General features: G+C 45.8%; 2 protein-coding genes across 2 annotated transcripts in view; one reads left to right on the top strand and one right to left on the bottom strand.

Moving 5' to 3' along the window:
* The window catches only part of gaa (alpha glucosidase), an 81,344-nt gene extending 79,000 nt beyond the window's left edge, over nt 1-2,344 (bottom strand). The window contains exon 1 of the mRNA XM_072483492.1: nt 1,998-2,344. The gene's annotated coding sequence lies outside the window, so the exon portion shown is untranslated. The remainder of the gene's footprint in view (nt 1-1,997) is intronic.
* Nucleotides 2,345-2,403: 59 nt separating this feature from the next.
* The window catches only part of ccdc40 (coiled-coil domain 40 molecular ruler complex subunit), a 123,847-nt gene continuing 100,978 nt past the window's right edge, over nt 2,404-25,272 (top strand). Inside the window, 7 exon segments of the mRNA XM_072483486.1 lie at nt 2,404-2,562; nt 3,437-3,482; nt 10,678-10,785; nt 12,011-12,121; nt 12,582-12,616; nt 12,618-12,684; nt 21,954-22,055. Coding sequence (XP_072339587.1) covers nt 2,546-2,562; nt 3,437-3,482; nt 10,678-10,785; nt 12,011-12,121; nt 12,582-12,616; nt 12,618-12,684; nt 21,954-22,055 — 486 coding nt within the window. The 5' untranslated portion in view covers nt 2,404-2,545.

Genomic DNA, 25,272 nt, shown 5'->3' with positions numbered 1-25,272 from the left:
GTGCACTCAATAGACTGAATGGCCTCCTTCTGTACTGTAGGGATTTTATTTATTTTTAAAATTTAGAGTACCCAATTCATTTTTTCCAATTAAGGGGCAATTTAGCGTGGCCAATCCACCTAGCCTGCACATCTTTGGGTTGTGGGGGCGAAACTCACGCAAACATTGGGAGAATGTGCAAACTCCACATGGACAGTGACCCAGAGCTGGGATCGAACCTGGGACCTCGGCACCGTGAAGCAGCAGCGTGGCTAACCAACGGCGCCACCATGCTGCCTTACTGTAGGAATTCTATGATATCATCCCTCCTTACTGCAGTAATTGACTCCTTAATCAATATTATGACACCACCTCCTCTTACATCCTTCCCACTCACCCTTGAAGATTCAATACCCCACAATATTGAACTGGCAGTCCTGCCCCTCCATCAACCATTTCTGTGAGAGCAATATCATATTCACAAGTGTTCATCAACCCCCTCAACTCATCTGCCTTACTCGCAAGACTCCTTGCATTAAAATAAATGTCATCCAGTCTTGCCATACTACTCCCTTGTGCCTTAACCTGTCTATAATCACTGCCTTCCAGTCTGACTTGTTTTTTCTTCTATATTTGGCTATGCACCACCCCCTTACTCTACCTTCACTCCATATCCCATCCCCTTGCCAAAGTATTTTAACCCCCTCCAACTCAGCACAAGCAAAACTCCCTATAAAGATCTTTATCCTGTTCCAATTTAGGTGTAATCAGTCCAACTTGTACAGTTCCCACCTTCCACATAAATGGATCCAGTGTTCCAGCAATCTAAAGCACTCCCTCCTACACCATCTCTTCAAGGTTACAAAATTAGTTTTTTTTTAATTCACTGGAGAAAATGTAGCAAACATAAGTCTGCCAACCTGTCAGTCATTACCACTGCTTTCACTGTTTGAAGTGGTTCACTATTTACATTAATGACCTGGAGGAAGGAACGGAGTGTAAAGTTTACAAATTTGCCGATGATACAAAAATAGGTGGAAGAGCATGCTTTGATGAGGATGTTGTGATTCTTTATTGGGATAGAGATAGATTGGATGACTGGGTGAAAAACTGGCAAATGGAGTTTAATGTGGGCAAGTGTGAGGTCATTTACTTTGGAAGGAGGAATCAAAAGACAGATTATTATCTAAATGGAGAGAGACACTGCAGGTAAGTGAAGTTCAGAGGGATCTAGGTGTTCTTATGCATAAATCGCAAAAAGATAGGAGGCAGGTACAACAAGTCATTAAGAAGATATTTTGACCTTGATTGCAAAGGGGATGGAGTTTAAAAATAGGTACATTTTGTTTCAACTGTACAGGATGTTACGAGTCCTCATCTGGAATACTGTGTACAGGACTGGTCCCTTTACCCAAAAAAGGATATACCAACATTGAAGGCAGTCCAAAGGAGATTTGATCCCTGGTTTTCCTATCAAGAGAGACAAAACAGTCTGCATCTGTATTCCTTGGAGTTCCTAGAAGAGTGAGGGATGACCTTATTCAAACATAGAAGATCCTGAGGGGGTTTGCCAGGGTAGATGGCGGGATGTTTTCACGAGTGGGAGGGTCTCGAACAAGGTCGTTTAAAACTGAGATGTGCAGAAATTTATTCTCACCAGAGGGTGGTGGAGGCTGGATCATTACAAGTATTTAAAGTGGAGGTGGATAAATATTTGATAGATCGAGGAATAGAGAGCTATGGGGAAATGGCACAGAAAAGGAGTTGAGGCCGATGTAGATTAGCCATGATCATATTGGGGGGGGGGGGGGGGGCAGGCTTGAAGAGCCTGGTGGCCTACTCCAAATTCGTGTGTGTTCGTGCTTCAAATGTGCACTAAGCTCACCCCCCAGATCGAGGGCGCATAAATTCTCTTCTGATTCGTGCTGCTGGGAAACACCGTCTAATGTTCTGACAGGATACGAAGTACCTTCAAAATTAAAATCTAACAACTTGAATCAGGAAGTAGACGTGCTTACCCTCTTAAAACTAAACGCCGAGAGAGATTCTTGTTAGTTACTGGGATCAAAGGCTGGGGAAGGGAGTCAGGTGCCGAATTGCTGAACAGGCTGGAGGGGCGGAGTGGCCTCCTCCTGTTCCCCTGAGTCGTCTCTGAGCTGCTGATTATGGGGTTTTGATTACAAATAGAAAGTGCTGGAAAACCTCTGCAGCTCAGGCGCCATCTGCGGAGGTGCGCTGGGCCGCACTCCAACCGTTTGCCCAGCTATTCCGGGACCCGGTCGCCCCTGGAAAACATGAACAGAACAAGTTCCAAGTCACATTGTGCGCATGTGTGAGAGAGGCCAAGAGCTGAACATGGCGGCTCCGCCTTCCCTCAGGTCCGGTTCACAGCGCCCGGCCCCCGGGGGGGGGTCAACAATGATGGGAGCTCTCGACTCCCATTATTGACGCCCCGATCGCTCAATGCTCTCAACTCCCCTCGCCCAGCAGTGGTACGGTCGGACACGTGACTCCGGCTGAGGCCGGGGTTGTTGTTGTTGCCGTTTCTTAGCAACGGGGAAGGAACATGGCGGATGAGGAGAGGTAACTGGACATCACCATTCCCAGCCTAATCCGCAACGCTTTCCTTTCGCGCGTTTAAAACAAAATAATAATGCTGCTGTCACCTAATTGTTCGCGATGTCAGGAAATTGAAAGTGGTTGCGAAATTTCATTTAATGTTTGCGTTTTAAGGATTGCCGGGCCCTTCGAGGCTCATTGATGAAGAGGGTCTTCGATGTGATGGTTTGAAAATGGATCCCAACTCGGAAAACACGCAGTTTCCTTATGTTTCATTTAGGTTTGCGATGCGCGTCACTTGACCGTGGCTGTGCCACTGGACAATTTCTCAGTTAGGTGATGTGTTAAAAATGCACCCCAATATGATTTTTAAGAATTTATAAAAATATTATTCTTTGAAGAAAGTAGAGGAGACCCATTTGTAGTGATTGTTGCACAACAAGAAGAATTGTGATTGTGTGCTCAGAAGGTATGTCTTGGAATAGGAACATAGATGCCCACATCCTATAAAGGAGGAGGCCATTTGGCCCTTCATACATGCTCCGCTATCCTTTATAATCATGGCTGATCATCCAACTTGATAGCATAATCCTGCCCCCCCCCCCCCCCCCCATCAATGGAATTGACAGTGGAATCAACAGCAAATGGGGTTGAATAATGAATGAGGGAAGGGAAAATCAAGAACAATGACAGAGAGGGCAGTCCTGAGATAATGGAAAGTGAGCCAGATCATAAACTTTCAACCACAGTACACTTGGAGTGATTTGAGAGGAACCATAACAGCAATTTAGGTAAATTTTTAAAGTGCTGTTTTTGAAATGTAGAAATCATTTCTAAAGTACAGTCTTGAACATTTATTTTCTATGATTGTTTAATTCACTTGTTTATCTCTTCATAGTCCCAAGCCTGACCAGGATGAAGAAGCACCAGATACTGCACAGACGGTAAACATATTTTTTAGTGTTTTGATTTTTATTCCACATCTGAAATTTTTATTCCACATCTGTTTCTTGATTTGGTTGGCAAACCAAGTACTTCAGTGGGCAAGTTTCACGGTACTAAATCTGGTTTAGCTCAGTGGGCTAGACAACTGGTTTGTAATGCAGAATAAGGCCAGCAGCGCAGGTTCAATTCCCGTACCAGCTTACCTGAATAGGCACTGGAATGTGGCGACTCGGGGCTTTTCACATTAACTTCATACTTGTGACAATAAAAGGTTATTATAACTGTAAAATTGCTCCAAAGTGTCATGAATTAATTTGTTTTACTGAAGAAGATTTCACCTCGATATGCTATAGATTTGTTGACTAGCAGCTCAACACTGGGCATCCATGAGGTGCTTTGGCCATCAACAGGAGAAGAATTATATTCAGCCATTATCTGTTATCTCATGATCCAGGATGTCCCTCATTCTGCCATTACCATTTGTGAAGTGACCAGTCCTGGTTCAACGAGGAGAGTACAAAATAATACCAGGAGCAACAAGAGGCATACCTAAAAACAAGGTGCCAACCTGGTGAAGCTACATCTCAGGACATGCATGCCAAGCTGAATACTAGAGACCGAGTGAAGCGATGTTGCAACCAGACAATCAGATCAAAACTCTACACTCCTGCCACATTGAGTCATGCCCATTCAGCCATAAAGGATAATCGATAATCAAACATTTAACTGGAGAAGAAGGTTCCAAAACATCCACATTGTCAGTCATGGGAAAGCCCAGCATGTCAGGCACCCATCATCATAAATGACAGTCTTCAGACAATTTGATACATTCCACTTTAAGACAAGAACAGGTATAGACACTGGATACTGTAAAGTCTCTGGTGTCGATTTTAAAATACCTGTGTCACTACCAAACTGGTTACTATACTTGGCCTGCCTAAAAATACATGCCATGCACCTTTCTGGATCTACAATTTTTCAAGCCTAAAGACCAGCTTGATTTTGTGGTGGCCCATAGGCAGTCTTTTAAAAATTAATTTACAGGATGTGGGCATCACTGGCTAAGCCAGCATTTATTGCCCATCCTTTGTTCCCGCTGAGAAGGTGGTAGTGAGCTGTCTTCTTGAACCGCAGCAGTGCCTGGGGTGTGGGTCCATCCAAAGTGCTGTTAGGGAGGGAGCTCCAGGTTTTTGACCAAGTGACAGTGAAGGAGCGGTGATATATTTCCAATTCAATAACTTGGAGGGGAACTTCCAGGTGGTGTTCCTCGGTATCTGCTGCTCTTGTCCTTCTGGATGGTAGCGGTGGGTTTGGAAGGTGATGCCTTTAGTGGTGAAGGGAATATGTGTTTGTGGAAGGGCTACCAATCAAGTGAGCTGCTTTGTCCTGAATGGTGTCAAGCTTCTTGAGTGTTGTTGGAGTTGCTCTCATTCAGGGAGGTGGAGAGTATTCCATAACACTCCTGATGTGCCTTGTAGGTGGTGGACACATTTTGGGGAGTCAAGAAGTGAGTTGCTTGTCAAAGGATTCCTAGCCCCTGACCTGCTTTTGTAGCCACAGTATTTGTATGGATAGTTTAATTTCTGGTCAATGGTAACCCCCACCTAGGATGTTGATAGTGGGTGATTCAGCGATCGTAACACCATTAAATGTCAAGGGGCAATGGTTAGATTCTCTCTTGTTGGAGATGGTCATTGCCTGGCACTTATCTGGTGTGAATATTGCTAACCATTAGTCATTCCAAGCCTGGACATTGTCCAGATCCTTCTGTATTTGAGCATGGATTGCTTCAGTATCTGCGGAGTCGTGGATGGTGCTGAACATTGTGCTGCCATCAGCAAACATCTCCATTTCTGACTTTATGATGGAAGGAAGGACATTGATAAAGCAGCTAAAGGTGGTTAGTCCTAAGGCACTAGCCTGAGGAACTTCTGCAGTGATGTCCTGCAATTGAGATGATTGACCTCCAACCACCATAACATTCTTACTTTGTGCTAGGAACTGGCTGCTCAACATGCTCGTTTTCCACCTGCAGAATGCTACAGCCAGGCATTCAAAAAGCACCAACAGCCATTCAGCTGGATGTGTCCCTCATGGTTTTGCCAGCCCATACCTTTACAACCTCTTTCAAACTTCCTTCATTACCCTCCTTAAAATGTGCCACCTAGATCTTGCCCACAATTCTTGCCCCTAACACATTCCATACCACAGATTGCTATTCAGTTATTTTTTATCTCTGTGACCTCCTTTAGGATGTTCTCTGTTGTTAACGTATACCATGCGATATGTTTGAAAAAGAGAGCTTCACTTTTGTGAGGGCCACAAAGAATCCAGCACGAGTTTTAAGGATACAAAGTAATAACATTTATTTACAATAACATATATATAACAGTAGCAGTAACTTCCCTTGCTGCATACTCCTTCCTGCTGGTTCCTGAACTGGCCAGCTTTATTTATACAAGGAGTTTACTAATGGTTTCTCCGCCCCCCTCATTGGGGAAGCTCATACTCCCACGGGATTGTGGGATTGTCATTAGTCCCCAGCCAATGGTACGTAGGCAGGTTATAACATCCTTCCCCCCCCAAAGTCCAAGGAATCCACCGAAGACCCTGGCGAAGGAGGGCGTCGGACTCGTTTTTACCGCAGGCCGGACACCATTTGCATGCGGCGCTGGATCAGGCGGCGTGTAACGAGACGGAGACCGGCGCTTCCGTGATGAACGGCGCAACGGTTGTACATCCACGGCCCGTGGACCCGAGGATTCCCCCTCTGATGCATCCTGTGTCTCCATCTCGGAGTCAGAGTCTGCTGCCTCTGTCATGTCAGCGTCTCTATCTCCATTCGGTTCCGTAACGACCTGCGCAGGCTTCGGGTGAGGCACCAGTGTAAGATTGTGAGGACTACCTTCTCTGGTCTCTGCGGCTGTAGAAATGAGCTCCGGGGGCGGGGAATCTTTTGAGGGGATAGTCTTCTGGACCGAATGTGGTCTACATGTTTGCGCTGGAGACGACCCTGGGCTTGCACCTGGTAAGATATAGGGCCCGTTTGGCGAAAGATTACACCAGGAACCCATCGGGCACCACCAGCAAAATTCCGAACGAACACTGGGTCACCGGGCGCAAACTGCCGAATCGGCCGATGCCGAGAAAATCCCTGTCCCTGCCGTTCTTGTGTGCGGCGTACTTTTGCGCCAATGTCCGGGAAGACCATACTAAGGCGGGTGCAAAGTCTCCGGCCCATTAGGAGTTCTGCGGGAGCTAACCCAGTCACTGCATGCGGGGTGGTCCTATACGTAAACAAAAAGCGAGCCAGTCTCGTGTCCATTGATCCGGAAGACTGCTTCTTTAGGCCTCTTTTGAATGTCTGCACTGCACGCTCTGCCAACCCATTTGAAGCCGGGTGGTAAGGGGCAGTGCGGATATAGCGTATGCCGTTCATCTTCGTGAACCTCGCAAACTCCTCACTCGTGAATGGAGTGCCGTTATCCGTGACCAGAACCTCGGGGAGGCCATGCGTACTAAACGATAAACGCATCTTTTCAATTGTTGCGCAGGACGTTGTCCCCTGCATCTTATGCACCTCTAAGCATTTAGACTGGGCGTTAATTAGTAGAAGGAACATGGATCCTTGAAAAGGGCCTGCGAAATCTGCATGCAAGCGTGCCCAAGGCCGCCCTGGCCATTCCCAGTGATGTAGGGGCGCGGCCGGCGGAAGATTCTGATGCTCCTGGCAAATGGAGCAGTTTTGGGCCACCTTCTCAATGTCGGTGTCGAGGCCTGGCCACCAGACATAACTCCGGGCCAACATTTTCATTTTGGTCACGCCTGGATGCCCATTGTGCAAGTCTGTTAGTATCAGCTCCTGGCCTTTTTCCGGGACAATCACACGCGTCCCCCACAAGAGGATGCCGTCTTCCACGCTGACTTCTGTCAGCTTGGAGGAAAATGCCCGCAACTCGCCTGGGAGCTGTCTATGCTGCCCACCATACAGGACTATGTGCCGAACCTTTGACAGGACTGGCTCCGTCTGGGTCCACTCACGGATCTGTGATGCCGTGACAGGCAAGGTGTCCATAAAATCTAGGGTTGCAACCACCTCACCGGTCCTGGGGGTCGACATGGGGCCGGTCGATAATGGCAATCGGCTCAGTGCGTCGGCATTTGCTATCTGCGTACCTGGTTTGTGCTCCAGAGAATACTCATATGCAGCAAGCAACAAAGCCCAGCGCTGGATCCGTGCAGAAGCAATGGGCGGTATTGGCTTATCCTCTCTGAAAAGTCCCACCAGAGGCTTATGATCAGTCACGATACTGAAATGGCAGCCATACACGTACTGGTGGAAGCGTTTCACCGCAAAAACCACTGCCAGGCCCTCCTTCTCGATCTGCGCGTACTTTTTCTCCGCTGCAGTCAATGTGCGGGAGGCGAAAGCTATCGGTCGCTCGGCCCCGTTCTCCATCTTGTGGGACAGGACGGCCCCAATACCATACGGGGATGCATCACATGTGACGAGCAAAGGCTTTCCAGGATCATAGTGGGTTAGTAACCCAGATGACGACAATTGTTGCTTTACCCGCCGGTTTCTTGCGGCTGACCCCAAACCCAGGTGTGATTTTTCTTTAGCAGAAGGTGCAAAGGGGCCAGCGTAGTTGCCAGATTGGGGAGGAACTTCCCGTAATAGTTTACGAGACCGAGAAAAGAACGAAGATGCGAAGTGTCAGTCGGGGCGGGGGCATGCTGAATTGTACGCACCTTCTCTGTGACGGGGTGCAAACCTTTGCGGTCCACCCGATAACCTAGGTAGACTACTTCCTTTGCCTGAAATACGCACTTTGTGCGACGTAAACGGACTCCAGCCTCCGAAAGGCGTCTAAGGACAGCCTCCAGATTTTCCAAATGTTCCTGCTCCGACGTCCCTGTAATCAAAACGTCATCTAAGTAGGCAGCCACACGTGGTAAACCTCTCAAAATGCCCTCCATAACACGTTGAAAAATTGCGCAGGCAGAGGATACTCCAAAGGGCAACCGTGTATATTCATACAGGCCCCGGTGTGTATTAATCGTTACATATGGTCGGGAGGCAGGGTCCAGCTCCAACTGCAGGTAGGCGTGACTTATATCTAATTTTGTGAACGAGAGTCCACCTGCAAGTTTCACGTAGAGATCCTCTATGCGAGGCATTGGATATCGGTCGAGTCGGGAAACCGTATTCACTGTAAGTTTATAGTCGCCACACAAGCGAACTGTGGCAGCTGGCTTAATTACAGGTACAATTGGTGCTGCCCAGTCAGCAAAACGGACGGGCCTGATAATACCCAAACTCTCCAAGAGCTCCCCTTCTACCTTCTCGAGCAAGGCGTAAGGCACTGGGCGCGCCCGTAAATAGCGTGGCGTGGCTCCTGGTTCGACTTGGATACGGGCTATGGCCCCTTTTATTTTCCCCAAACCAGGCTGGAATACATCTGGGTATCGTCCTAGCACCTCAGTCAACCCTTCAGAAACTGTTTGGAGGATGTGCTGCCATTGCAACCGCAAATGGCGCAACCAGTCCCGACCCAACAGGTTGGGCCCATGGCCGCGCACCACGATAAGTGGGAAACGCCCCTCCTGGCGTCCATAAACAGCAGGGGACATTGTAGTTCCTGCAATGTCCAGTGGTTCCCCCGTGTAGGTGGCCAACCTGGCCTGTGAGTCGGTTAATGTAAGGGTCTGTATACCCTGCTTGATGCGGTCGAATGTCCTCTGGGCGATCACGGAGACCGCTGCGCCAGTATCCAACTCCATCTCAAGCGGTTGGCCATTGACCCGTACTGTCACCTTAATGGGGGCCACATGGGGAGCTGCCACACAATGCAGCTGCAGGCAGTCGTCCTCCGTCTCCACGTCCTCAGGAGTAGTCGCCGCAGGTTCATCCACATGGAAGGTACGGCCCCTGGGCTGGTCCCAGTTACGGCCCCTGGGCTGGTCTCAGTTTCGGTCGGAACGACGGCGCCTCTGGCGCCCCCAGGACCGCCGTCCGCGACGGTGTCGGCGCCTACAAGTCTGACACGGACATGGCTCCTCATCCATTGGTTCTGGAGAAGGCTCCCTTCGGGGAGGAATGTCCGACGGCCACTGGCGTCGGTCCGGACTTTGCCTCGCCCAAGGTACCGCAGGAGTGCGGGGGGACATTTTCGGACGGAAGGGGTTGCGCCCCAAGGCATGCACTTCCATTCCCTGTAGCTCCTGCACTCCTCGTTCTGCGCTCTCTCGGGACAATACTATTTGAATGGCCTGTTGAAAAGTCAATGTTGGCTCAGCTAACAACTTTCTCTGGGTGGCCGCATTGTTAATACCGCAAACCAAACGGTCGAGTAACATTTCTGACAAGGTCTCACCATAGTCACAGTACTCCGCAATCCTGCGTAGCCTGGATAGAAAATCGGCAAGGGATTCTCCAGGGGTCCTCTCAGCGGTATTAAACCGGTAACGCTGGACTATCGTGGACGGGGTTGGGTTAAAATGTTGCCCCACTATATTCACAAGTTCATCAAACGTTTTGGTGTCCGGCGCAGCTGGGTACGTAAGGCTCCTAATCACCCCAAACGTATGCGGGCCGCAGGCGGTGAGCAATATGACCACCTGGCGCTCGTTTTCGGTGATATTTGCCCGGAAATAGTAACGCATCCATTGTGTGTACTGATTCCAGCTTTCCAGCGCAGCATCAAAAACATTCAAACGTCCATATAGAGGCATGGTATAATAGAAAACAACTTCCAACCTGTGTCCAACAAAAATCCAGGGAGGTGGCTTCAGCAGTGTAGACAGCTATTCACTTTAATCTTCGTCGCCAGTTTTGTGAGGGCCACGAAGAATCCAGCACGAGTTTTAAGGATACAAAGTAATAACATTTATTTACAATAACATATATATAACAGTAGCAGTAACTTCCCTTGCTGCATAACACTTCCTGCTGGTCCCTGAACTGGCCAGCTTTATTTATACTATGAGTTTACTAATGGTTTCTCCGCACCCCTCATTGGGGAAGCTCATACTCCCACAGGATTGTGGGATTGTCATTAGTCCCCAGCCAATGGTACGTAGGCAGGTTATAACATTCCCTGATGGAAAATAGTACCCAAGATTAAAGTTTAAACTGTTAGGGCATATCCTGTGTGCGCATCTGACACTTGTTTGCATTTTCTTGCAAATTAGGGAGAAACTATTGAAGATGATGCTGAGGAACAAGTTCAGACACTCATTTCAGAACCTGCTGCATCACCAGATATTGTAGATGTTCCAGAAGATACACAAACAAATATGGTAAACATCAATATTTTATCCTATCTCTAATTATTATTATTCTGTGGGTTACAATTTCTAGACTGATTTCTCATATATCAAGAGATGTGCCACTTGACCAAAGTGGTAGAGTGTCGCTGTCTTGGCTGGAACTTAATTCCAGCCTGGATCAATACCTTTCAGCTGGAGGACAGAAAACTGATGGAATTTATTCTTTTAATTGCTCATGAGATGTGGACATAGCTATCAAAGCCAGCACTTACTGTACATTCCCAATTGTCCTTGGGAAGGTCATGGTGAGCTGTGTTCTTGAACTATGGTGGTGCATAAGGTGTGGGTATGTTCACAGTTATATTAGTGAGGCAGTTCCAGATTATGAGCCAACAACAATGAAGGAGTGGTGGGAGAATATTAAACTAACCACTGATGTAGCATACATTTCTATTTGAGGGAAAACGTTTCACATTTCTGCCAATCCTTGTATGAAGCAATGTTTCCTAATTTCACTCATGAAACATCTGCCTCAAAATTTTGCACCATGTCCCTTAGTTACAGACTCCCCAACCACCGGAAATAGTTTATTTCTCTCTGCTCCTCCTAATATCTTAGGAATTTTGATCATATCACCCATACTCTTCTAAATGCCAAAGAATACAACCACAGTTCTTTTAACTTTTGCAATCCAAGTATCATTCTTGTAAGTCTTTGTTGCACTTCCTCCAAGGCCAATATATATTTCAATGGTGGGGTGATTGGAATTGTACACAGTATGCTGCAGGAGTTCCTCAGGGAAGTATCCTAGCCCAACCCTTTAACTACTTCCCTCCATCATAAGGTCAGAAATAGATATGTTCACTGGTGTTTGCACAGTGTTCAGTCCCATTCACAACTCCTTAGATAATGGAGCAATCTGCATCCACATGCAGCAAGACGTGGAGCACAATCCGGCCTTGGCTGACAAACGGCTATTAATATTAGTGCCACCAAAATTAGTGCCACAAAAATGTAACGCGTTGCTCGGGAAAGAGGGGTGCAGCACATTTCTCGTGACTTGCATCGGCGGTGCAAGTAGCTGCCCAGGATACTGCCTGCCCTGGAGAATTGATGTAAAGCTGTGCACTGCACAAAATAATTTCTCCCTCAGAATATCTCACTTATAACAAAATCACCCAGCATTAAAGTTTTAACTATTAAGGCATCTCTTTTGAAAGCATTTTATAATTGGTTACATTTTCATGCAAATCAGGGAGAATCTACTGAAGATGTTGCTGAGGAAAGAGATCAGACACCCACTGCAGAACCGCCTCCATCACCAAGTATTGTTGAAGATGTTTCAGAGGATATACAAGCAAACATGGTAAAAGTTGATTTTTTAAAATAATTTAAAATATATTTATTATTCTGTGGATTGTCCTTGAAAGGTCATGCAATTGAAAGCAAATTATGTATCTAATTAAGAACTTGGTTGTGTGGCAGAAATGTAAAGATAAGGAACATGTCATTGGCAGACCATGACCAATGGTGTCCTGCGACAATTTGCATCGGAGCTTTAACTATGTAGTTATTAATTATTTAGGTGATGGAATTGAAAACCAAATATTTAAAATTGCTGTGGCCAACTGCTTACTCGCCAGTTATTTTCACTTTGTGAAATTTTTTGCAGCGTTTTATTCTGTTTGAGGTGCTGTGAAAGTGTTTGATAAATTTGTTTGATAAGTGGAATCTCACAACAAAAGAAATCCAGCATTAAGGTTTTACTTGTTTGGGTATCTCTCGCATAAACATCTGACCGGTGTTTGCATTTTCTTGCAAATCAGGGAGAAGCTAAAGTAGCCCAGCAAGGAGATTGGACACACTTCAGGAACTCCCACATTACCAGAATCACTTGGAGTTGTTGATGGGAATGTAGAAACAAATATGGTTAATGTATTCTTTTAATGCATTGTTATTCTGTGAAATGTATTTTAAGGCAATTTACACAGTGTGGCCTGGAAGCAGGAAATTAAAAAGATATATTAGATACAAAGATATAAAATAAATTGGCAGAACTATGGCAAATGGATTTCAAATAGATGAGCCTGAAAAGGGCACTTTTTAAATGGTGAATATCTATAAACAGTGGAAGAACAAAAAGATTTATGCATCCAGGTGCGAAGATCATTAAAATGCCATGAACAGTACAGAAAGGTAAATGCAGCATACTGACTTTATATCTAGAGGATAAGAGAACAAGGTGGTAGAAATCAGGTTTCTGCTGTACAAAGGCCTGATTAGACCACCTTTGGATTACTGTGTACAATTCCAGGCACCCCACTGTATGAATGTATATTGGCCTTGGAGGAAGTGCAACATTGATTTTCTAGAATGATACTTGGATTGTAAATGTTGAAAGAACTATTGTTTTATTCCTTGGCATTTAGAAGGGTACGGGTGATTTGATCAAAATTTCTAAGATATTTGGGGGAACAAAGAGAAGGAAACTATTTCTGCTGTTCGGGGGGGAGTCTAGGACTAAGGGACATGGTGTAAACTTTAGAGCCAGATCTTACATGAGTGAAATTAGGAACCATTGCTGCACACACAGCTTGGTCGAAATTTGAAACTTATTTCCTCAAATCGAAATGTTATAAAAAACATGGTAGCCAAAGAATCCAATGTAAATGCAAAGGGTTGTGAGCGTGAAAGACACGTCTTGCTAGACAGTGGTACGCTACCTTCATCATTTGATAAATGTGATGCATGGTAAAGTATTAATAAAAAACACAGTACAGAAGAAACTTTATTACTGAAACAAATTGAATATTTCAAATAAAGTTAAACTAAAATATAGATAAAGGTGCAATTAATTTTTTTTCAATATGCTACATCAATAGTTTATTTTAAATACGATATTTATACATTTTTGTTAACTGAACAAAAATATTAAGAGTTATGGGGCAAAGGCACAATTGAGTTAGGTTGTAGTTCAGCCATGTTCTTTCTGAAGGGCAGTGGAACAGGGCAGAAGGGCTAAATTATCTTTTGTTTCTAATTTAAAGTTTGAAATTAGTTTTTAAAAAGTGGCTCCTATCAGTGTCAGCCCATATCTGTTTAAATTGAAAGGTGCTTGTGCAACCCTGCTTTCTGTCACTGAATTGTGCATATTTTTGTAAATTGATGTCTCATAATTGTCTACTTTACAATAGTTATGGAACTTATTTTGGAGCTTTACTCATGTTGGAAAGTTTTATTTAAACTAAAGACATGCCAATTATTAAATAACCCGATCCTCTATGGGGCAGTTGGTAAGTGGAAATTTGGGTGTGATATTGTGCCATACAGGGCAGTCTTAGCAGCTGATTACAACTGTGGTTCTGGTAATTTATCTTTATTTCCCTGGTGGAATTGTTTCCATAAACAGCAAAACCAGCAGTTTTCTATCATTACTTTATTTTTAATTTTCCCATATCCAAACTCATCAATTTGATACTTGTTGTCCATGTTTACAAGTGCCTTATGGCTTTGCCACTGTATAGCTTTTCAACTTGTTTTAGCCCCCTTTGCAACTTCTTCCCTTTGACTGACAAGTAACGGCAGAACCTTTTAACCTTTGTGATCCCAAACCTTTTTTATTCTTCATTCATATGATGCGGATGTCACTGGCCAGGCCCACATTTATTGCCCATCCCAAATTGCCCTTGAGAAGGTGGTGGTGAGCCAACCTTTTGAACTGCTGCAGTACACATGATGTAAGTATACGACAGTGCTGCTAAGGAGCGAGTTCCAAGATTTTGACCCAGCGACAGTGAAGGAACAGGATATATTTCCATGTCAGGATGGTGACTGACTTGGAGGGGAACTTGCAGATTATGGTGTCTGCTGCCAGGTCTTTCTTGATAATAGAGGTTGTGAATTGGGAAGATGCTGTCCAAGGAGCCGTGGTGAGTTCCTGCAGTGTATCTTGTAGATGGTACGCACTGCTGCCACTCTGTGCTAGTGGTGGAGGGAGTGAATGTTTATGGATGGGGTGTCAACCAAGCGGGTTGCTTTGTCCTGGATGGTGTCAAGCTTCTTGAGTGTTGTTGGAGGTGTACACATCTAGGCAGGTAGAGAGTTTTCCATCACCACTGGCTTGTACCTTGTAGATGGTGGACAGGCTTTGAGAGTGAGGAGGTTAGTTACGTGCTGCAAGATTCCTAGCCTTGTCCTGCTCTGGTAGTCACAGTATTTATGTGGCTAGTTCAACTCAGTTTCTGGTCAGTGGTAATCCCCAGGATGTTGATAGTGGGGGAATGTCAATGGGCGACGGTTAGATTCTCACTTGTTTGAGGTGGTCTTTGCCTGGCACTTACATGGTGCAAATGTTACTTACCACTTCACTGCCAGTCTGGACATTGCTCAGGTCTTAATGCATTTGAACATGGACTGCTTCAGTGTCTGAGGAATTGTGAATGGTGCTAAACATTGTGTAATCATCAGCGAACATTCCCACTCCTGACCTGCAGAAAGGAAGGTCATTGATGAAGCAGCTGAAGTTGTTTGGGCCTAGGACACTATCCTGATGACCTCCTGCATTGACTACAACCATCTTCCTTTGTGCTAGGTATGATTACAGCCAAAGGAGAGTTTTCCCCCTGATTCAGACTGACTCCAGTTTTGCAAACGTTGCCTTGATGTCAGGGGCTGAAATTCTCACCTCCCCTCTGGAGCTCAACTCTTTTCTTTTCATGTTTAATGTAAGGTTGCAATATGGTCATAGGATCTGTGACCCTGGCATGACCCAAATTGAGCACTATTGAGCAGATGATCGTTAAGCAATTACTACTTGATAGCATTGTTGATGACCCTTTCCATCATTTTACATTAAGAGTAGCCTAATGGGGCGGCAATTGGCCAGATTGGATTTGTCTGCTTTTTGTGTACAGGACATAAAACTTGAAAACCTGAGACCTGAAACATTCTCTCTAATCTCTATGTCTTGCTATTTCTCTTCCTTCCTTTAATTGCACCCTCAAAACCTACCTCTTAGGCTTTGCCTTTAGTCATCATACCTAACACGGTCTGTTTTTATTATTATCCTTATGAAATAGTTTGTGTAGATTTACAGCAAAAATATTTAGCATCAAAGTCTTGCTGCATTTATTCCTGTCACAATGCCATGGGAGGAGCACTTTCTGCACATGCAGTGTCAGTGTTAGTCTATGACTATTTGAAGTTGGAGATGCTTTTAAGTGCAATACTGCTTTATGTCTCTGAATTATGTATGTTTTACAAATTAATGTATTGTAACTGTCTCCTTCAGAACTATTGTTGTGGTTGTTTCACTGCCTTGTGGTGCACAAAGCAGACTTCCAATCTTTTCCCATAGCTAATTCTTTCCTGGAACACGTTGCTAGCCTGTGATCAGAGGCTTTGAACTTGAGCGCATCACTCTACATGGAGCATAGCTCACCAGGTGTACCTCCCACTCTTACCAACTGCCATTGGTGTGTTGTAAGGAGTTGGGCGGCACTGTGGCACAGTGATTAGCACTGATGATCTACAGCAACAGGGAACAGGCAGAGAGTGCAGGGATCCTCTGTGGTCATTCACCTTCAAAAGTAGTACACTGTTTTGGATGCTGCTATGGGGGGTGACCTACCAGGGGAAGACCATAGCGGCCAGGTCTCTGGCTCTGTGGCTCAGAAGGGAAGGGGGAGAATAGAAAAGCAAAAGTGATAGGACACTATGGTTAGGGGAACGGATAAGAGATTCTGTGGTCACGAACGTGATTCCCGGAAGGTATGTTGCCTCCCGGGTACCAGGGTCAGGGATGGCTTGGATCGAGTCTACAGGATTCTTAAGGGGGAAGGGGAGAAACCAGAAGTCGTGGTGCACATTGGCACCAATGGCATAGCTAAGAAAAGAGATGAGGATCTAAAAGTTTTTCGGGAGTTAGGTTGGAAGCGAAAGAGCAGGACGAGCAGAGTCGTAATCTCAGGATTGCTACCAGTGCCATGTGCTAGTGAGGCAGGGAACAGAGAGCGAGTGCAGTTGAACACATGGCTACTGGGCTGGTGCAGGAGGGAAGGCTTCAGATATGTAGATCATTGGGATACCTTCTGGGGAAGGTGGGACCTGTACATGAAGGACAAGTTGCACCTAAACTAGAGGGGCACCAATATCCTGGGCATGTGGTTTGCCAGAGCTCTTCGAGAGGGTTTAAACTAGTTTGGAAGGGGGGTGGGAACCAGAGCTACAGAGGATAGGATAGCTGTTGAATGGGCAGAAATAGTATGCAGTGAGACTGTGAGGAAGGATAGACAGTTGATAGGGCAAAGTTGCACTCAGTGAGATGGGTTAAAGTGTGTCTGTTTCAATGCAAGGGGTATCAGGAATAAGGGAGATGAACTTAAAGAGCATGGATCAGTACTTGGAATGACAATGCTGTGGCCATTACGGAAACATGGATTTCATAGGGGCAGGAATGGTTGTTAGATGTTCTGGGGTTTAGATGCTTTAAGAAGAATAGGGAGAGAGATAAAAGAGGAGGGCGAGTGGCACTGTTAATTAGGGAGTGCATCACAGCTGCAGAAAAGGAGGTAGTCGAGGGTCTGTCTACTGAGTCAGTATGGGTGGAAGTCAGAAACAAGAAAGGAGCAGTTACTTTATTGGGAGTTTTCTATAGACCCCCCAATAGCAGCAGAGAGATGGAGGAACAGATTGGGCGGCAGATCTTGGAAAGGTGCAGAAGTAACAGAGTTGTTGTCATGGGTGACTTCAACTTCCCTAATATTGACTGGAACCTCCTTAGTGCAAATGGTTTGGATGGAGCAGATTTTGTCAGATGTGTCCAGGAAGGATTCCTGACTCAATATGTAGATAGGCCGACTAGGGGGGGGGGCAGATTGGATTTGGTGCTTGGCAACGAACCAGGCCAGGTGTCAGATGTGTCGGTGGGAGAGCATTTCGATGACAGTGACCACAACTCCTTGACCTTTACCATAGTCATAGAGGGCCCATGGATTTGCTTGCTCATGTATTTGCTTTGTTTGGCCCCTTGTTCCGCACTGTAACCAATCACTGTTTGTCGATGTACCATTTGTCAATGTTCTCTGTTGATTATTCTTTTTGTCTACTATGTACGTACTGTGTTCGTTCCCTCAGCCGCAGAAAAATACTTTTCATTGTACTTCGGTACATGTGACAATAAGTCAAATCAGGGTTAGGAACAGACAGTATGGGAAGGTATTTAATTGGGGAGGGAAAACTATACTGCTACTAGACATGAGCTGAGGAGCATAAACTGGGAACAGATGTTCTGCGGAAAATGCACAGTGATGTGGGGGTTGTTTAAGGAACACTTGCTGCGAGGGCTGGATAGTTTTGTCCCACTGAGACAAGGAAGGAATGGTGAAGTGAAGGAGCCTTGGACGACAAGAGAAATGGAGCTTCTAGTCACGAGGAAGAAGGAAGCTTACGTAGGGTTGAGGAAGCAAGGATCTCGCATGGCTCTAGAGGGTTACAAGGTAGCTAGGAGGAATTAAAAAATGGACTTAGGGGAGCTAGAATGGGACATGAATAAGCCCTGGCGGGAAGGATTAGGGAAAACTCCAAGGCATTCTACACTTTTGTGAGAAATAAGAGGATGATCAGAATGAGAGTAGGGCCCGATCAGGGATAGTGGAGGGAACTTGTACCTAGAGTCTGAGGACATAAGGGAGGCCCTAAATGAATATTTTGCTTCATTATTCACCAGAGCGAGGGAACTTGTTGCTCGTGACAACAGTGTGAACTAGGTTAATAGGCTCGAACAGGTTGATATTAAGAAGGAGGATGTGCTGGAAATTTTGAAAAGCATCAGGATAGATAACTCCCTTGTGCCAGACGGGATATACCCAAGGTTTCTACGGGAAGGGAAGGAGGAGATTGCTGCGCCATTGGCGATGATCTTTGCATCCTCACTCTCCACTGGAGTAGTATCGGATGATTGCGGGGAGGCAAATGTTTCCCCTGTTCAAGAAAGCGAATAGGGAAATCCCTGGGAACTACAGATCAGTCAGTCTTATGGTGAGCAAAATTCTGGAAAGGATTCTGAGAGATAGGATTGATGATTATTTAGAATAATTTGATTAAAGATAGTCAGCATGGCTTTGTGAGGGGCAGGTCATGCTTCACAAGCCTCATTGAATTATTTGAGGATGTGATGAGAAACATTGCTGAAGGTTGGGCAGTGTATGTGGTGTATAGGGATTTCAGTCAGGCATTTGATAAGGTTCCCCATAGTAGGCTCATTCAGAAAGTCAGGGGGCATGGGATAAAGGGACATTTGGCTGTCTGGATACAGAATTGGCTGGCCGAAAGAAGACAGTGAGTGGTAGTGGATGGAAAGTATTCCGCCTGGAGGTCGGTGATCAGTGGTGTCCCGCAGGGATCTGTTCTGGGACCGCTGCTCTTTGTGGTTTTTATAAATGACTTTGATTAGCATGGAGGAACAGAGGGATCTTGGGGTCCACGTACATAGATCCCTCAAAATTGCAACCCAGGTTGATAGGGTTGTTAAGAAGGCGTATGGTGTGTTGGCTTTCATTAACAGGGGGATTGAATTTAAGAGCCGTGATATTTTGTTGCAGCTTTATAAAACCCTGGTAAGACCACACTTGGAATATTATGTCCAGTTCTGGTCACCCATTATAGGAAGGATGTGGATGCTTTGGAGGGGGTGCAGAGGGATTTAGCAGGATGCTGCCTGGACTGGAGGGCATGTCTTATGAAGAAAGGTTGAGGGAGCTAGGGCTTTTCTCACTGGAGCAAAGAAGGAAGAGAGGTGACTTGACAGAGGTGTACAAGGTGATGAGAGGCATGGATAGAGTGGATAGTCAGAGACTTTTCCCCAGGGCGGAAATGGCTGTCACAAGGGGACATAATTTGAAGGTGATTGGTGGAAGGTATAGGGGAGATGTCAGAGGTAGGTCCTTTACGCAGAGAGTGGTGGGTGTGTGGAATGCACTGCCAGCAGAGGTGGTGGAGTCAGAGTCATTAGGGACATTTAAGCGGCTCTTGGACAGGCACATGTACAGCAGCAAATTGAAGGGGTGTAGGTTAGGTTGATCTTAGATGAGGATAAATGGTCGGCACAATGTCGTGGGCCAAAGGGCCTGTAATGTTCTATGTTCTTTTTTTTAAACACATTTTTTTATTAAAGTTTTCACAAAATATCAACAACAAAATGTAAACAGAACTCAATAGAATTAAATACAAAATAATACAAAACAACCCAGTGCCCCCCTCCCCCTATACATAGATAATATATTAACACCCGCCGAAACACATAGCAAACATAGTAAATATATACATCCCCTCAGATCCCCCATATAGAATTTTACAGTGCAGAAGGAGGCCATTCGGCCCATCGAGTCTGCACCGGCTCTTGGAAAGAGCACCCTACCCAAGGTCCACACCTCCACCCTATCCCCATAACCCAGTAATCCCACCCTACACTAAGGGCAATTTTGGACACTATGGGCAATTTAGCATAGCCAATCCACCTAACCCGCACATCTTTGGACTGTGGGAGGAAACCGGAGCACCCGGAGGAAACCCACGCACACACGGGGAGGATGTGCAGACTCCGCACAGACAGTAACCCAAGCCGGAATCGAACCTGGGACCCTGGAGCTGTGAAGCATTTATGCTATCCACAATGCTACCGTGCTGCCCTAAAAAGTCTCTGACTATCCACTCTGTCTATGCCCCTCATAATTTTGTAGACCTCTATCAGGTCGCCCCTCAACCTCCTTCATTCCAGTGAGAACAAGCCAAGTTTATTCAACCTCTCCTCATAGCTGAAAAAGATTTCTAATTCCAGATTTTTATTGAATTCTATTTTCATCATCTGCCGTGGGATTTGAACCTGGCTCCCCAGAACATTACCCAGGGTCTCTTGATTACTAGTCTAGTGACAATCCCACAGCACCACTGCCTCCCCCAGTATAGACAAACAAAAATAAAATAGACCCCCCCCCCCCCCCCCCCCGGGTTGCTGCTGCTGCTGCTGACCATTGTCTACCGTTCTGCCAGGAAGTCCAAGAACGGTTGCCACCGCCTGAAGAACCCTTACACCGATCCCCTTAAGGCAAATTTCACCCTATTCAATTTAATAAACCCCACCATATCGTTGATCCAGGATTCCATGCTTGGGGGCCTCGCATCCTTCCACTGAAGAAGAATCCTTTGCCAGGCTACCAGGGACGCAAAGGCCAGAATACCGGCCTCTTTCGCCTCCTGCATTCCCGGCTCCTCTGCAACCCCAAATATTGCGAGCCCCCACCCGGTTCGACCCTGGATCCTACCACCCTCGACACCGTCCTCGCTACGCCCTTCCAAAATTCCTCCAGCGCTGGGTATGCCCAGAACATATGGATGTGGTTTGCTAGGCTTCCTGAGCACCTAACACACCTGTCCTCGCCCCCCAAAAACCGGCTCATCCTTGTCCCGGTCATGTGTGCCCTGTGCAGCACCTTAAACTGTATGAGGCTGAGCCTCGCACACGAAGAGGAAGAGTTCACCCTCCCTAGGGCATCTGCCCACGTCCCCCTCCTTGATTTCCTCCCCCAACTCCTCCTCCCACTTACCTTTCAGCACCTCCACCGAGGCCTCCTCCTCCTGCTCCTGCATCACCTGGTATGTTGCCGAGATCTTCCCCTCTCCAACCCACGCCCCCGAGAGCACCCTGTCCTGTACCGTGCGTGGCGGCAGCAGTGGGAATTCCACTACTAGCCACCTGGCAAATGCCCTTACCTGCAGATACCTAAAGGCGTTCTATGTTCTGAAGTGCAAACTCCACACAGACAGTCACCTGAGGCCGGAATTGAACCTGGGTCCCTGGAGCTATGAGGCATGAGTGCTAACTACTGTGACACTGTGCTGTCCTGATGAGGCAATTAAATAATGAGTGCTTGAGGAACTCTGCTGCATTGTGTTGCATCACTTTGATCAGCCCTATGGGTGTGTGGGTTCATGCAAGCAAGCATTGGTATCGGTTTTGTGTCATCAGGATTGTGGGAAATGAACCTACCCCCCAACCAACAAACTTTATGCTTGTCTTCAGAAATGTTGCTCCTGTTCCTGACATTTTTCTGGTCAGTGGGAGTGGTCACAGTATAAAGATTTACTTTTTCGGACAGCTCCAGTTGATTCTGACTATTGTTTCCCACTTCATTCAAATCTAGGGAGAAGCTGATGTTGTGCAAGGAGATCGGACACCCTCTTCAGGACCTCTATCGTCACCAGAATTAGGTGGCGATACTCTCGAGGATTCAGAAAGAAATATGGTAAATCTTGGCTCACTGTGTGATACATTGGGGAAAATCGATGATAAATCCGTAGAAGTTGGTTTCAGGGTTTGAGGTATCTGTCCTCAGATTGCCTATTGGTTTACATGGACTGTGTACTTAATGACAACGTTAAAGTAGAAGATAGATTTTGTAACTTGTGTTATTTTTACAAATCTGTAAACATAGAACAGTACAGCACAGTACAGTGTGATGAAGTAGTGTAAAACAGTTAATATTGTCTTGTTTAATAAAGGTTTTATTACTTTGTTAAAAGTTCAACAGCTGACTCCTATGACCCTGTTCAGTAGCTGCCTTCTACCTATCTAAACAAAAAATAGAAGTTAAGATCTATCAAGCCAGATTCTACCCTGGAATCTGGAGGTGGTGAGGTGCGCCAGGACCTGGCCCCATGAGGGGGCGAAGATCTCTTTTTTTCCCCCAGTACTTCTCGGCAGTGACACAGCTGAAGTGTCGAGGCTTCAATAAAGTTGGAAAACAGCTCAAAGCAGCTGGAATAAATTACACCCTGCTTGATCCTATGATCCTGAGAATGATATCCAACAACCCTGTAATCGATAATCCGACTAATGCCTTGGCCTCCATCGAAGGCGAGGACTTGGACTGACAACCTGCAGCTCACTGAAACTTAAAACTTGGACTTTCTCCCTATCATATTAGTTTATGTCTGATTTTATATTGTCATATATCCCGTTAATTTGGAGATGGAAGGGATAAACCAGGAAACTTCAGCCAGTCAGTCTAACCTCCGGTGGGGAAACTATTGGAAGCAATTCTGAGAGACAGAATTAATCTGCATTTGGAGAGGCAGGAATTAATCAAGAACAGTCAGATTTTGTTAAGGGGAGGTCATGTCTAACTAACTTGATTGAATTGTGGATGATACGCAAATTGGTGGGGTGGTATATAGTGAGGAAGATAGCCTTTGATTAGACAGGCTGGTCAGATGGGCTGATCAATGGCAAATTGAATTCAATCCGGATAAGTGTGAGGTGATGTATTTGGGCAGGACAAACAAGGCAAGGGAATACATGATAAATGGCAGGTCCCTGGGAAGCGCCGAGGATCAGAGGGATTTTGGTGTGCATGTACACCCGTCCCCAATGTGCACTTGAGATCCCAGGGCATACAAGGCTATGGGCCAAGTGCTGGAAAATGGGATTAGAATGGTTAAGTGGTTGTGTTTGACCGGCACAGATGCAATGGGCCAAAAAGGGCTTTTTCTGTACTGTATAATTCAATGACTGCAAACATTTAAGCACTGTAATGAATGTCTTCTCCTTCAGAATCTCAGGAACCTTTATTCATGGTAGCTTTGCCGTGAGTTAATTATCGGTCGACTTTTTTTATTATCCGTGTCTTTATGATGGTAATACTAGCTGAGTGACCAGCTAGTATTGGTTGCTGGAGGAATTTCGGCTCAGAATTAATGAGCTGGAGTCAGAGCTTCAGAGGGCAGCACGGTAATGGATAGCACTGTGGCTTCACAGCGCCAGGGTCCCAGGTTCGATTCCCCGCTGGGTCATTGTCTGTGCGGAGTCTGCACGTTCTCCCCGTGTCTGCGTGGGTTTCCTCCAGGTGCTTCGGTTTCCTCCCACAGTCCAAAGACATGCAAGTTATTGAATTGGCCATGCTAAATTGCCCTTAGTGTCCAAAAAGGGTAGGAGGGCTTATTGGGTTACAGGGATAGGGTGGAAGTGAGGGCTTAAGTGGGTCGGTGCAGACTCGATGGGCCGAATGGCCTCCTTCTGCACTGTATGTTCTATGTCTATGTCTATTGCGACGCATCAGGGAGGGGGAGAGTTACCTGGACTTGTGTTTCAGGAGGTAGCCACACCCCTTAGATCAGTGACCTTAAATTTGGTCAGTGGTCAGAGACATGAAGGTGTGACTAAGAGTGAGGCTGGTAGAGGGATCCAAGAATTAGCACTGCAGGAGCCTCTGCCCTTGTCCAACAGGTTTGAGATTCTTGCTTCCTGTGTGGAAGAGAGCAGGGACTGTAGGGAAGATAAAAGCAAACAGACCAGAGCTCCGTGGTACAGGGAGTCATTCAAATGGAGGGGGATTGGGGGAGGGAAGAGAAAGGTAATATTGATAGGGGAATCAACACTGTTCTCTGTAGTCAGGATCAAGAGACCCGAAGGCTAAGTTGCCTACCAGGTGCCAGGGTTAAGGATATTGCATCTGGGCTGCAGAGGAACTTGGAGCGGGAGGGAAAAGATCCAGTTGTTGTGGTCCAATGTTCTAGATAGAACCAGTCTGGGTAGAAATAAGAAATAGCAAGGGAATAGAATTAATCTATTAGTCCTCTTATAGTAGTTTTGCAGTAGGACACAGTATAAACCATAAATATTGAAGGCTTGGAAGAAAGATATGACAATAATCATGGGAGATTTTAATATCCATATAGACTGATTTAATCAAATTGCCAAGGGTAGCTTTGAGGGGAGAGTTCCTAGTGAATTAGAGATTGTTCTTGGAACAAGATGTTGTTTAACCAACCAGGGAGCAGGCTATTTTGGATTTAGTATTGTGTAATGAAATGTGATTAATTAATGATCTTGCAGTAAAGGATCCTCGAGGGAAGAGTAATCATTGCATGCTTGAATTTTGAATTCAGCTTGAAGGCAATAAATATGAGTCCCACTCTGGTGATCTGGTGTTAAACAAAAGTAATTACAAAGGCATGAGGGCAGATTTACATAAGAACTAGGAGCAGGAGTAGGCCATCTGGCCCCTCGAGCCTGCTCCACCATTCAATGAGATCATGGCTGATCTTTTGTGGACTCAGCTCCACTTTCCGGCCCGAACACCATAACCCTTAATCCCTTTTTTCAAAAAACTATCTATCTTTATCTTAAAAACATTTAATGAAGGAGCAAGGAATTCCATAGATTCACAACCCTTTGGGTGAAGAAGTTCCTCCTAAACTCAGTCCTAAATCTACTTCCCCTTATTTTGAGGCTATGCCCCCTAGTTCTGCTTTCACCCGCCAGTGGAAACAACCTGCCCGCATCTATCCTATCTATTCCCTTCATAATTTTATATGTTTCAATAAGATCCCCCCGCATCCTTCTAAATTCCAACGAGTACAGTCCCAGTCTGCTCAACCTCTCCTCGTAATCCAACCCCTTCAGCTCTGGGATTAACCTAGTGAATCTCCTCTGCACACCCTCCAGTGCCAGTACGTCCTTTC

This window comes from Scyliorhinus torazame, chromosome 18, assembly GCF_047496885.1.
Source record: "Scyliorhinus torazame isolate Kashiwa2021f chromosome 18, sScyTor2.1, whole genome shotgun sequence".
NCBI lineage: Eukaryota > Metazoa > Chordata > Chondrichthyes > Carcharhiniformes > Scyliorhinidae > Scyliorhinus > Scyliorhinus torazame.
Note: the sequence above shows the minus strand (reverse complement) of the source record. Positions and strands in the feature narration are given on the sequence as shown.